This window comes from Miniopterus schreibersii, assembly GCF_964146895.1.
Source record: "Miniopterus schreibersii genome assembly, chromosome: 16".
In the NCBI taxonomy this organism is placed as follows: Eukaryota; Metazoa; Chordata; class Mammalia; order Chiroptera; family Miniopteridae; genus Miniopterus; species Miniopterus schreibersii.
In genome coordinates, this window is record NC_138116.1 from 12,217,103 (window position 1) to 12,232,227 (window position 15,125).

Sequence of the window (15,125 nt, forward strand, 5' to 3'; positions counted from 1 at the left end):
AATTTTAGACGCTGCATTTCAATTAGCACTAATTTCACCGGTGACCGGCGCTCCCTGGGAACTGACTGGAGGGTGTCGCCACCAGCCCGTTTCTTCTGGCTCCTCACAGTTCCCCACGCTGGGGCGAGAGCAGGAGGTTGGAGCCTGTTCTTTTCAAAGCGCGTTTAGCCTCGTCTCACTCCAGCGAGTCCACGCGGCCAGAGTTAAACAGCTTCACAGTTCCTGAGCAAAGCAGGTCACTTTCCAAAAACAGTGCCGGCCAAGAAGAGCTGAAAAACCGCCCTCCGTCGCACAACTGGAAATCGTTCGACCCGATAATACAATAAGCTATCCTGATGGGAGTGTGTGGCACCTAAGTATAAAAAGATTCCAATATCTGAGAAATGGATCTATTGTAAACTAACGGAGTGACCCTGATGCTGCCTCATTGCTCTGTCTCGGATTTCTCTTCGCTGAAATAACCATCGTGATTTTGGCATACACAAACTAAGCAACTGTTTTAATAAAGATTCTGAAATCCAAAACAGAGACTGCTGTAAGCACTGACATCCAGAATTCACCTTCTGAGTGAGAAGTATTTAATGCTCCTCTCATCAAACCCAGGAGCACTTTCTACAGCACACCGTGGAAGCATTTGCGATCGACCCTGTAGTATTCTTGTATTTGTTTTACACAAAAACAGTGTGACCTTTGATTCCCTCCCTGTGGTTTGCTTTAAACTGTTGTTCTTTTCTGAATAGTTGTGCTTTTTATTACACGCTGTCATTTAGATTCGCTATGTCACCCCTATTATTAGAATTGTTTTGTTGTATACTGCAGAATTCAAAAGGATAGTGATTATAAAAATACCTTATAATCAGCATAAAGTTTACGAGCCACCGTCAAAATTAACTCTAGTGCGCACACAGAAAGAACTCACGTGACAGACATGCAAGGGGCAGCCTGTGACTTAAAGGAATCTGAATGTGCTAGGGATTGGACTCGAGCTTTCATAAGGAATACTATTTTTTCACATCCAAAAGATCCATAAATGTGCAAAGATGCAAAGGGACATCAGTGTCGGTAGAATAATAAAAATTACACACAAAGAATCCAGAAGTCACCACTTCGGACGTGGACAGCTTCTTTTGAAAGTGGGATTAATTACATAACAGACTTTAACCTAAAATTGGATCGCTATAAACACCATAAGCATTACAACAGAAGCTGAAGTATTATTTACGAACCTTAAGAAACTAAATGCCTAATCATTTAGTCACCAATTCTCATGAGTGACAAAATAAATCTGACTACTTAAATTTATTACACTTGTGAATGAAAAGGGCAGAGACCATCTCAGTCTGATTCAGGGAAGAAACTTGATGATTACTCTGCACAATCGCCACTCCCGGAGACTACTGGATACTCACTTTAGCAGCACTAATGACCGTGGCAGTGTAAGACTGAATGTTGTCTCCACAGGCTCCACCACGGGACTGATGACATCGAATCAACTGGAAAAAGAGAGAGAGAAACCAGAAAGTCATTTCTATTAAACTGTTTAACTCTACGGGCTATTAGGCCAGAGCTTATTTACCAGGCGTAACGATGGCGGTGGGTGGGAATGTTTGCACGAGTGTATTTCATACAAACAGCCAAAAGCCCGGCTCAGACACTTTTAGCCCTTTTTATAATCTACTGGTGCCACTCAGGCCGTTTCATGCTCCAGTGCGATTTTTAATTACAAGATGAATCGTCTTGGAGAATTCATAAACTCTGAAATAGTAGAATTTGGGCTCTGGCAGCCTTTCCACAAATAAAATTTAAAAACATAATCAAAGGACTTAGACATGACTTCCTAACATTAAATATTTAACATGCTAGCAAATTAGAGGTTTTGTCCTCTTAATTCCTACATAAAGATTATAGAAGGAAACTTTTAAGAGAGAGAGACAAAAGATTGTGCCGTATTTTCATTTTCAACTGTGTCAGTGGAAAAGTGGCACGAATCACGCATAAATCAACTATGACACATAGTAGCTATCCTTCCGAGGGCATACTAGTTTTACCCTCAGATGGGCCCTTATTCGTGTCTGATGTAAATACTATCAACCTGCCAATTTTCAAAGTGAGTCACTAGTTTTACAAGCATGATTCTCTCATGTGCTGAGAAATAAACAGGAATTAAATTCTCCACTGCTCCTACATTCCCTAAACTTAGTTTAATATATACACTGCCAAATTTTTACATTCACATTTTTTGTTGCTGTCAATCTTCACCCAAGGATATTTTTTCCATTGATTTTTAGGGAGAGAGAGAAGGGGAGAGAAACATTGATGTGAGAGAGACACATCAATTGGTTGCCTCCCACAGGCACCCTCCCAACCTGCGCTGGGGATCGAACCTGCAACCCAGGTATGTGCCCTTGACAGGGAATCAAACCCGAGACCCTTCGGTGCCGGGGCCGATGATCTACCACTGGGCCACACCAGCCAGGGCACATTCTAATTTTTAATGAAATAACAATTGAGCATTAAAACAGCTCCATGTTGTGATACAAGTTACTGCAAGCCCATAGAGTTCAGAAAGAATCTACCTCTCCCAAAACATAAGAACAAAAACACTTTATGTCATTTAAAACCAGGTCATTTGATAAAGATTCATGTGTAAACCTTTTAATCTTTTATTCTAAAATCAAAGTTTTCTTCTTCACTAACGTTGTATGAAAAAGCAATCCCTCAAAGCAATAGCAATACATATGTTATGATGAAATAGCTTTAAAAGTCTGACGTGAGACATCCCACTGCCACACTCAATGGTGGCTCACGTCAAGTTCAAGGTCAGTGGTGAGGAATTTTCCAAATGACAGGTGATCAGCAGCAAGTGTGGTTTCACATAAGGGAAAATAGAGAGTTTGAAAATGATTGTTTTAGTTAATAAAAAGAATCTCACTCTCTCCCTCCCTTACTCATTCATTCATTCACAAACATTCAAAAGAATTAATTATCCCTCTGCTGCCTCCTGCCGCAAACGCTAGGAAAAACATTATCTTGGAAATATCATCTTTTTTCTGCCTTAGGTAATTTTGTAAATCCCAAAAGGTAGGGAATTATTTGCTCTGTGGTTTCTAAAACTACTTATTGTACTTAACACATCCAGGCTTGTGTAAAAAACTATTCAATAAATATTTTTAAAAACACGCCAGAAAAAAAACAAAAAAAATATATAATCTTCTTTGAAGTTGAATTTTTTTTAGATTTCGTTCTATATTCACATGTAGAGCAATAAATGGCATAGAAAGAATTTCGCTTTTTCTTTCTGAAAATTCAAATTTGCCTTTTGCTTTGATTTGGACATATACAAAACTTTCAGTGTATAAATACAGTATCTTCATTTACTATGATGACCTTAATCAACAAATGAAATTAATGAACTAGCCCAACCAGCATGTCTCAGTGGTTGAGCATCAACCTACGATCCAGGAGATTGAGGTTCGATACCAGTTCGATTGCTGGTCAGGGCACATGCCTGGGTTTCGGGTTCGATCCCCAGTGGGGGGCATGTAGGAGGCAGCCAATCAATGACTCTCTCATCTTCGATGTTTCTATCTCTCTCTCGCCCTCTCCCTTCCACTCTCTGAAATCAATAAAGACATATTTTTAAAAAGAAATTAATGAAATAACTGGAAAATTCAACAAAATGTGAGCATCTGTGATTTAATTATTAAGACAAATGGCTGAACCCTTGTTTAGATTTAGTTGTAGACAAATAGTTAAAGTAAATGAAACTACTCTATGCCTCGGGTTCCCAATCTGCCAATAAAGACAGAAGTCATTCCTGCCTCCTGACTCCTAACTACAAAGAAACTACTCTGGTAGTATCAATGCTATGTTTTACAATTAATGGAGTCAAGTTCTCTCTATAAAACTAAACGTAGAAAATTACAGTTCTGTCCAAATAATGATCTTAAGCAAGAAGAGAGACAGGACAATTATTGGGTGTCCAACTAAAACCAAATCAAAGAAAACAAACTAATAAGTAAAATGCTCATTACTGGTTGGTAATCACTTTGGGAAAATTCGGGAACACTTGCTCCATTACCAACAATCCAAACGTGGGCCCTGCCTTACCTTGTTTTCTGCATACGCAAGCCAGCGGTTCCCGAGAGCAATAGGGTTCATGTTGGGTCCTGGACAGGGATAGCAGCCTGGAAAATTTCAAATGGCAATATTGAGAAATGTCTTAATAAGTTTTCTGTTGGTGCACCATATTGTGATGCCATTAAAACAGAACAAACAAATGCTTTCATTTTTTTCAAGTTTCACATAAAACTCCCATAATACTAGTCATTATTTTAATAGCTAAATGAGGTCCTATATTTTTTCCTCTACAGTTTTCCTTTGGTTTTGACTTTATTCAAATAAGAAGCAAATCTGAGAAGAACTGGTGATCACTTTTCATAAACACTGTGCATTTTATAGTTACTTTGTAGAACAAGGGAGAGGGGCTAAGAAGAGACATTTGAAGTTCATAGGTCTGCAGCTTCATAAATGAAGCAACAGTGTTTGAAGGATACAGCTGGTTGGGGAATTTAAGGGCAAAAGATAAAGAAGACATACACCTAAAAGGAATGAAAATACTATGGGGGGGAGGTGGGGACAAGCGCTTAAGTCTGGGGCCACAGAGGAGTAATCCAGAGAGGGTGCCCCACTAGAAAGATGCCGGCGAACTATTCACACAGCCCACGTGTCTGCCTTAAGCACTCAGTTTCATTCTTCTTGTCTCCAGTCCAGCCAGTAACAAAACAGTAGAAAGGATTATTCTGAGGTTCGTTCAACAAGAAGAAATCCCATATTCCTGACAGTGGGCACAATCGAGGCATGGAAACACCAATGCTATCTTCTGGAGTTCTACTAACCAAGAAACACAAAATTTAGTCAAGTAAGTGATGCCTGTCATCCCAGAGGCTCTCCTCTCCTCTCCTCTCCTGGCTGTACCAATAAAGTCTCTCGAGGCTGTCACCCTCATCTGTCAACTACACAAAGTAATATTCCGCCGTATCACAAAACTGCTTTTTTAAAAAAAAATTGTCAATTAAAGTTTACATTCAAAATTACTTTGTATTGGTTTCAGAGGTAGAGCATAGTGGTTAGACAATGATATATTTTACAAAGTGTTCGCCCCGACAGTTCCAGTACCCAGCTGGCACGATCCACAGTTATTACAATATTAGTGACTATGTCCCCGTGCTGTTCTGTCATCCCCGGGGTGTTCTGCAACCACCACTCTCTACTTCTCACTCCCTTCACCTTTTCCACCCAGTCTCCCAACCCTCTCCCCTCTGGCATCCAGTCTGTCCTCTGTATCTGTGAGTCTGTTTCTGTTTTCACAGAACTGCTTCAAAGCGACTAGTCGAAAGACTGCAGAATCAAAGACTGCAAAGGGCCTAACCTAAGGCACTCCTGGTTTATCATTCCAAAAGTATCTAGTTAATATTTTCACAAATGTTCTTCTCTAAAACGTACACTAGGGTATCAAGCTGAGGTTATCTATTTCACAGTTTAAGTCTCAATTTGAAATCTAAACTTATACGATCATGAGGCAAACAAGATTTATAATATTAACCTTTTCTTCTCATGGCAAAAAAAAAAAAAATTACATGAAACACATAAGCGTAATAGCAAAATACAGCATTTCTAAATTGCAAGCTGCACTGCTCACACACCTGCTACCTAGCAGAAGGTCCCAGTCTACGCTACTGATCCTAAAAGGAATAATCGATGTAGGACAGTGTATTCAAAAGCAGACATTAATTTTAAAAAAAGAAAATAATTAACTACTTTGACATTTACTATCAAAAATGAAAATAATTCGCCCTGGCGGGTGTGGCCGGTTGGTTGAGCGTCGGCCCGCACGCTGGAAGGGGGCGCGTTCCGGGCCCGCTCAGGGCACACTCCGGGCCGCGGGTTCAGTGCCTGGCGGGGCGTGTATGGGAAGCAACCGGTAGATGTTTCTCTCTCAGGCTGATGTGGTTTTGTTTTCTCTCTCCCTCCCTCCCTCCCCACACCCCCCTCTTTCCCCAAAATCAATAAAAAATATATCAAGTGAAGATTACAAAGAGCTTTTAATACATGTAACCCATCTGTAAAACGGTATACTTATTATTTTTGTTTCTTTATTTTATGCCTTCTTCCCACTTGATTAGAGGGATGTGTTAAGGGCAAGGATTTGTGTCTTTTCTGTTCATTGTGGAATCTCTACTGCCTAGAACAATGCCTGAGAAACAGCTTAATAAAGATGTGTGAGTAAATTAAACAACGCGCCTAAATTAAAGCATATTTATAAGGTACTGGCCAAAAAGTCATCTACATAGAAAATTTTTCAAATATTCAAATAGTGTGCTCAGCTAAGAGCCAGATACTTTATTTTAAAGCCATTTTTAAGAGAAATCTTTTTGAAATGTATATTCCACGGTTCCCTGAATTCAGAGAGCCTTGTGAGAGCAACAGTCATCGTTCTGAAAAGTTAGGGGTGTTCGCGAGCACTGAGGAGCGCACTGGTGCTGCTTCCATTAGACAGGAGTGTTCGCTTCGCCTCCTTCACCTCCATCTACTTTGAGATTTTGTTTCTAAAGGAGATTTAAAAACTTACAAAAAAGACAATGACCCTAAAAGAAGGTTCACATCATATATATATATATATATAAAGGCATCTGGAGCTTTCCAATTTTTACACATCATTTTTTTAAAAATTTATTTCAGAGTTTAAAGGGGTGTATTTGGGATATTTGGGGTTTTGGGAAAATTGACCTCTGAGTGACTGGCATATTACCGTATCCACTCAGCGCTAATTATGGACAAATATTATGGACACACACACAGGACAAAGGCCCACTAAAATAGTACAAAGGCAACACATTCCAACAACTAGTATGTCATATGTAGATAACAGATTTCATTATTATACTCCCATTGAGTACACTAATCTTACTCATACAAAAATGTACTTTTGTATATGTGTATACGTATATTCCACAGATATTTTTAAAGCTAGAGAAATGAGAAAGGTCCATAAGAAAGTTTCCCCTTTAAATGTCATTTAAATAAATAAATAAATAAGTAAATAAGAATAAATACTTGTGCACTGTGGTATTGCATAAGAGGTAGCTAATTTCCTGAAATTTAAAGTCAACACAATCTAACTCTCAATTCTGATAACCTCTTTGCCTCACTAGATCCTAATAAATATCTTCTCCTTTCTAAAACAAAAGGATACTAAGGAAAAACACAGTTAACAATTCTTTATTTTACTTTTTGAGTCAATGTTTTTAGAAACTCAGTGGACCTCAAGAATTATAGTGTATTGGAACAAAAGCAAATTGTTTTTCTTCTCTTCAAAAACATTTTACAGCTGGAATCAGCAGAACATCAGCCACTCAGCACTATCCCAACTTTATAAGCATGACTCCTTTAAAGATTAACTGTTGCTTCCAGCTAAACTTCAAAAACAAGTGAAGGGAGAAAAAAACCCAAACCGCTATAATATTTAGGACTAATCCTAACATGTTTACAATGTTTGTGAACAAAGTAAAAGAGAACTAGATATTAAAAAACTCAGATTTCCAAATTTAAATAAAGGTATAACCCAAAAGAAGCACACTAAACGAAGATTCTTCCACTACTAATTTAAAAAGCACATGAGACTGATACAATTTAGATGGCACCATTCCAGAATCTGGGTCCTAACGGAGAGTTGAGCCGAACTCGTTTTGAAAAACAAAGAATTTAACTACTCTCTGTTAACACTCTGACTTATTTTTCTTGGTAAGGATAAACTCAAAAGATTTCAGATCCTTTCGGGGGGGAAAAAACACACAACCTGACGTCTGCATTTATGGTCAACTGACTTTTAACAAGGGTACCAAGACAAGTGAATGGGGGAAAGAGTAGTCTTTTCTACAAATGATGATGGGTCAACTGGATATCCACATGTAAAATAATTAAACTGAACCCTGACCTCACACAGCATACAAAAATTAACTCTAAATGAGTCAGAGGCTTAAGAACATATATGCATAACCCATAGACACTAACAACAGTTAGTGTCAGAGGGAAGGGGAGGTGGGCAGAGACGGGGGGTGGGAGGGTGAGGGAGTCTTGGGGGGGGGGGCATCTGTAATAGTGTCAACAACAAAAATAGTTTAAAAAACGAAAAAGCCAAAAGTATTAAGCTCTTGTAACAAAATATGGTGGTGAATCTTCATAACCTTAGGTTAGGCAATGCTTTCTTAGATACAACTCTAAAAATAACAAGCAATTTTCAAAAATAGATAAATAGGACTTCATCAAAACTAAAACTTTTGTGCCTCAAGGGACACCACCAAGAAAAAGACAACTTAGAGAATTCGAGTTTTGCAAAACATGTACCTGACAACTGACTGTATCTAGAATATACAGAAAACTATTACAATAAGGAAAATACAACTCAATATAAAACTTGACAAAGCAGGTATATGACGGAGAACAAGCCGTGAGAAGATGCCAACATCATGAGCCATGAGGGAAATGCAAATTAAAACTACAATCAGATACCACTTCACGAGACTAATAGGATGGCTATAAACTGGAACCTTCAGACACTGCTGGCGGTTATGTAAAATGGTGCAATCACTCTACCTGCAGCTCTTCAAATAGAGTAGGAGAGAATTACCATATGACCCAGCAATTTGACTCCTTGGCACATACCCAAGAGAAATAAAAATACATGTCCACACAAATACTTATACCCAAAAGAAATGAAAATGTATTTCCCCATAAAAACCTTTCATTCAAGAAAGCATTATTCATAATCCCCCCCAAAATGGAAACAAACTAAATGTCCATCAATTGATACATAGATAAAATGTGTTATTATACATACTATTATTCAGCAATAGAAAGAAACAAAGAATAACATTCCACTGTCTGAACACACCAGTTTATTAACCCACTCACCCTCTGAAGGACAACTTGGTGGCTCCTACATTTTGGCAATTTGAATAAAGCCACTATAAACACCATGTGCAGGTTTTTTAAGTGGACGTAAGTTTTCAGCTCCTTTGTGTAAATACCACGGAGTGCAACAGCTGGATGGTTATGGTAAGAGTATGTCTAGTTTTGTGAGCAACTGCCCAGCTGTCCTTCAGAGTGGCTGTACCACTTTGCATTCCCACCAGCAATGTATGAGCTTTCCAGTTGCTCTGCATTTTTGCCAGCATTTGGTGCTGTCGGTATTCTGCATTTTGGCTTGTCTAATGGTATCTCATTGTTGTTTTCACTGTAACTTCACTGATGACCTACGATGTGGAGCATCTTTCCATATGCTTACTTGCCATGTTGCTGAGTATCTTCTTTGCTGAGGTGTCTGTTAAGGTCTTTGGCCCATAATTTTAATCAGGTTGTGCCTTTGGTATTGTATCTAAAGTCATCACCATACCTAAGGTCATCTAGGTTTCCTCTTGTTATAGCCTACACATTTTATACGTCTGTGTATTGCACTTAGGTCTGTGATTAACTTGAGTTAATTTTTGTGAAGGATGTATGGACTATGTCTAGATTCCATTTTTAGTACACGAATGTCCACTTGTTCAAGCACCTTCTGCTGAAGATACCTTTGCTCCCTTGTGCTCATCTGTGAAAGATCTATTTCAGTGCTCTGTATTCTGTTCCACTGATTCATCTATTATTCTGCCAATGTCAATGCCAAAAGCAAGCCCTAAGACAAACTTTTGGCACTGTACATTTTATGGGTTGGATAAATGTATAATGACATATACCCATCACTGTAATATGACAGAGTATTTTCACCACCCTAAAAATCCTCTGTGCCCACTTATCATCTCTGCCCTCCCCATTCCCCCAGCAACCACTGATCTTTTAACTATCGCCATAGTTTTGGAGATGTATTTCCTATAATGTCATATAGGTAGAATCATATAGTATGTAGCCTTCTCAGATGGACTTCATTTAGTAATGTGCATTCAAGATTCCTCCATGTTGCTACCTGTCTTAAGACCACAGTATCAAGACAGTGTGACAATGACAAAAGAAGAGACAGACGGATCAGTGGAACAGAATAGATGCATTTCTCAGAATATATCCCCATGCTAAGTGGCATATGGCTATACTTGGAATCATACAATATTACAGCTTGTGTTGTTTTGAAGACTTTTCTTCTAGTTATATACTCATTATAGAAAAATTTGGAAATAAATAATCACTGTTATTCCAAATAACAAATAGAGTTAAATTGCTCAATTTAGTAAACTAATCATTACCAACTAACACTGATTTTAAAAATGAGCTAAAAAATGTCAAAACATTTTGGACATCATAAAATATTTTCTATTTTCTTCAATGGGAAAAATACTGTCTGCTGTACATAATGCAAACGCCTTGACTCGTTAGAGGAAGCATTAATGGCTGAGCTGATCATGCCATTTCAACCTGCTGCTTGCAGACGTACACACGATCTGAACTAAAGTCATTTTAATTTTAATTTAAAACATATTTGTTATAGGATACATAAAATATTAACAGAAATAAAAATTAATAAACATGAAAATGTATCCATCATTCTAACACTTCAACAGATCAAATCCGTTTCAGTTTCTAGCGCACATCACCATTCTTTGGCCTTATGCGATACTCAGACTTTTCCTGACAGTATGAGTAGAAGTATGTGTTCAGCTTTTCGTAACATTATCTCATAAGCATTTTACACATTGCCATAAAGTCTTCATAAGTATCGTGAAAATAAATTAATCGTCTATGTTAAAAAAAGAAAAAGAAATGCCACGAGTTGAACAGTACTGACATTCAAGGCTAAATGGGTGGGAATAAAGTTCAGGGAATAAGAAAGTCCTAAGTTGGTTCACGGCACAAATTCGCCGCGTGTCCACCGTATCGGGCACCAGGCTGTGAAACACCGGGCCGCCTAGGCCACTGCATGTACGAGGGCAACCAAAAGAGGAGGGAGAGACTCAACTTTTAACTTGAACTGGACTTAGTTCTCACATTAACGTCCTATACTCTTCTTTAAAAATTTGCCAACTTGCTTCTAAACAACAACAACAAAAGCTCCTCTTTCCAAAATTAAAAATAATTGTGCCGTTTAAAGATCCTTTAAATTCATTCCTTACATTGCTAATTCATCATTAACATAAATGAAGAACACATACTAATACTAAGAAGTAACATCAGGACTATAGGAATAAATGCTCCTCCCCCAACTAAAAACGGGGCCAATGGGAAGAGTTACTTACTTACTGTATGATCCTCTGGTCTCTCTGGAGACCTCCTATCTACTTTTCAATTTGCGCACACTGGAAATGACTGCTAATGACATCTATCAGTCCTTGTCTTTTGTTTTCTTAGTACATGGGTTTTAGATTTCCACATCAGACAGCTGCTCAAGGCCACCTTTTCTGTACAGCCAAAGACAAAGGTGTCTCCTTTCTCATCACACTGGCTTCGTTCCCTTCCCAGTTCCCTATCTTCTCTCTTTACCTGATCCTTCTACCCTTTGGCACAAATTCCCAAGATGCTTTCTCTGATGGACACAGCTGTCTCTACTAATTTTACAGTCCCGATTCATACATAACTAAGGTGCTCACAATTGTGTTACACAAGAGCTTTTCAAAGTATTTTAGAAATTAAATGCTTGCACAATGAAAACAATATCCTCATAGACCAATGGAATAGAATTGAGAATCCAGAAACAAACTTACATTTATATGGGAAACTAGTTTTCAACAAATTAGCCAAAAGCATACAATGGAGAAAAGCAGGCCTTTTCAAAAAATGGCACTGGGAAAATTGGAAAGCCACAGGCAAATGAATGAAACTAGACTGGTATCTGTCACCATATACAAAAATTAACTCAAAATAGATCAAAGACCTAAATATCAGATCTGAAACAATAAAATACATAGAAAAAAACATAGGTACTAAATTTATGGATCTTGGTCTCAAAGAGGAACTTTATAAATTTGATCCCCAAAGGCAAGGGAAGTAAAAGCAAAAATAAATAAGCAGGACTACATCAAACTAGAAAGCTTCTGTACAGCAAAGGAAACCACCAACCAAACAAAAAGACAACCAACCAAATAAGAGAAGATATTTGCAAATAACACTCAAATAAGGGGCTAATATCCAAAATATGTAAAGAACTCATACAACTCAACAACAACAAATCAAGCACTCCAATTAAAAAATGGGCACAGGACCTGAACAGACACTTTTCCAAAAACATATAAATGCCAAAAGACATATGAAAAGATGCTCAACTTCACTAGCTACATGGGAAATGCAAATGAAAACCACAGTGAGATACCTATGGCCTCACACCTGTCAGAACAGCTATTATCAAAAAGTCAAAGTACAAGTTGCCTAGGATATGAAGAAAAGGGAACTCTCATACACTGTTAAAAGGATTGTAAATTGGCTTAGCTACTATGAAAAACAGTATGGTAGTTCCTCAAAAAATTTAAAATAGAACTACCAGAAGACCTAGCAATTCTACTTCTGGGCATTTATTCAAAGAAAACAAAAACACGAACTTGAAAAGCTATACGCACCCTTATGTTCACTGCAGCACTATTTACCATCACCAAGATATGGAAGCAACCTAGGTGGCCATCGATAGAAAAATGGATAGAGACTATATGATGCACACACAATGGAATAGTACTTAGCCATTAAAAAGAATAAGATTTTATGATCTGTGACAATATGGATATTATGCTAAATGAAATAAGTCAGACGAGAAAGACAAATACCATATAACTTCATTTATATGTAGAATCTAAAAAAAAATACACATACACACAGGAAATATAGACTCTAAGAATAAAGTTAAAATGGAGTCACAACAGAGACGTCTGATTTTGCAGAAGCCAAGACACACAAATCTCTGACTAACAATGAACAGCAGATTATTGATAAGATGTAAAGACAAATGCTCAGGAATACCTGGCATCTGAATCTGGCTGAAATGTTCATATTCTGTTCTGATTCACTCCTCTGTAGCCCACATATTTGAAAGAAATGGCTACATTCACACATGGTTCCTTAGGCCTATTTCTCTCATTGTTTTAATTATAATGATGAGCAATACAAATAGAATGTAATATATTAGTGCATAAGACCTGTATAAAAAAAATTAAAAACTAAAACAGGTCATAGAATAGACAAAGCTCCCATGTCATGTATATACTACATTTGTGAATAAAGATGTTAACAAATATATGTTCCCCGACATTTTTAAATTTATCATATAACAATAGAAGATCCTATCTAATTATCTACATTTAATAATTATTAAAGCTTCACTAAATTTCTGATCAGCATAAAATAACTGACTGATAACTGGGCTAATGTACTCATTTGTTCAAGAAATATTTAATAAAATCCTACATTGTGCCAGCCAACAGCCTGGAGATACTAATGTAAATTTGTGAATGGTGTACATTAGGCTTTGTGATAAAAAAAAAAAAAAATCTCAATAACTATGATCTCCATTATTATCTGTGTAGATCTCTGAGAGAAATGAGTACAAGCTCAAGGAGATGGGCTGTCATATTCTTCTTCATAGTTTACAAAATGATAAACTATGTATTATAGTGAATTATTATATTATGTTATATGTAATATAAAAATAGTATGTAATCTATGCCCTTACAGGTAGACTATAATGTATTAATTATATCAAGAACATGAACTCTTACAGAAAGGAACACTGTCTGCTACCCAGTGATGAATACTGATGAATACTGTGTAGAGCCGCACTTTTTCAGGAGATGTAGGACCATGACTGGGATTGCCTGGTCATAACAAAACTGAGATCTGTTCCAACAGAACCGAGTCTGAGCGCATACATATCAGACTCTGGAAAAGTAGCTATAGCTTCAATGGTGAAATGTAGAAGTTAAAACATTAAAAAATGAGAGTGAAGACTACTGCTTTTTCTAGACTACAGTAGAAAAAAAATTCTAATCAATTCCTGCTGGAGTTTCCATCCTTCTGGCTTGCCCTACAAATCTTAGACTGGTCCATTACCTAAAAAAAATCCCTACCTTTCCCTCTCCCTCTCTACGTGTGTGTGAGTGTGTGTGCATGTGTGTGTTTAGGTCCATATTCTATGCTTATTTCCGCACTTCTAGGCAGCAGCAGAAGTCGTAGGAGGTGGGGAAAGGAGGAGGGAGAGAGACAGATACACATTTCACCCAGATTCAAATCCCTCACATACAATAATACAGTTACCTCAAGCATGTTATGACAATTAATTAAACAACTGCTTTGAAAGTACAACATAGCTACAGGGACCTAAATTAATCACAGCTACTCAAGGAGAGCTACCGAGGCAATACAGTACAAGGCTTGCTTAGAAATATGAGGAAAAAGTGTTGTGGGTTGAAAATACATACTATAAAATTATAGTGCTAAATAAGACCTCAACAGAAACACAGGAATCTACCAAAAATAGAATGCCATGAAATACTGATGTTATGATTACAATTAGCTTGCTGATTCTATCAAGTAAATAGTATAAACTCAAACGCATATAATAGAAAATACATCAAGTTGGTACGTACTTGTGACAAAAAATTTTTTTGTGAAAGTACAGCTATCAAAGGCAGCGATTTTCTCCTGTAAGACTACGACGAGGATCCTAAAATTAGAGAGAAACATAAAAGAAAATGTGACCGTGACAATGTATGAACTGAATCATAAATAAGTTAAATCATCTAGATTTAAACAAGTATCTATCCTTACAACTTAAAAAAAAAATCAAGCATTTGTTATATGTTTACACTAGAAACATCTGCCTCATAAAATGTAAAAATATAACCATAAAATCCTTAATAATCAAGAGAGACATTAGAGGAAAAAGAGTGACAGAGAGTAACCTACATCTCAAAAAAATGTTTCCCTCTGAACAAAACTTTATCTTCACTCATTATAAATCAAATCAATCTATCTTCATTACGAATGTATGAGATCAATAAATTGCTTGCTATTTACTAAAAGTGTTTTTCCACTTCTGGCTCAAAGTCCTGGGACTGAACATAAAATGGATTTATGTAACTTGTCACTTAGAATTATTG

General features: G+C 37.2%; 1 protein-coding gene across 10 annotated transcripts in view; it reads right to left on the bottom strand.

Moving 5' to 3' along the window:
• The window catches only part of BCAS3 (BCAS3 microtubule associated cell migration factor), a 421,342-nt gene that overhangs the window by 329,613 nt on the left and 76,604 nt on the right, over window positions 1-15,125 (bottom strand). For all 10 annotated transcript variants that reach the window (XM_081160910.1, XM_081160913.1, XM_081160909.1 and 7 more), the window contains exons 9-11: window positions 14,613-14,689; window positions 4,111-4,187; window positions 1,410-1,493 (exon numbers count right to left, since the gene is read on the bottom strand). In XM_081160910.1, coding sequence (XP_081017036.1) covers window positions 1,410-1,493; window positions 4,111-4,187; window positions 14,613-14,689 — 238 coding nt within the window. The remainder of the gene's footprint in view (window positions 1-1,409; window positions 1,494-4,110; window positions 4,188-14,612; window positions 14,690-15,125) is intronic.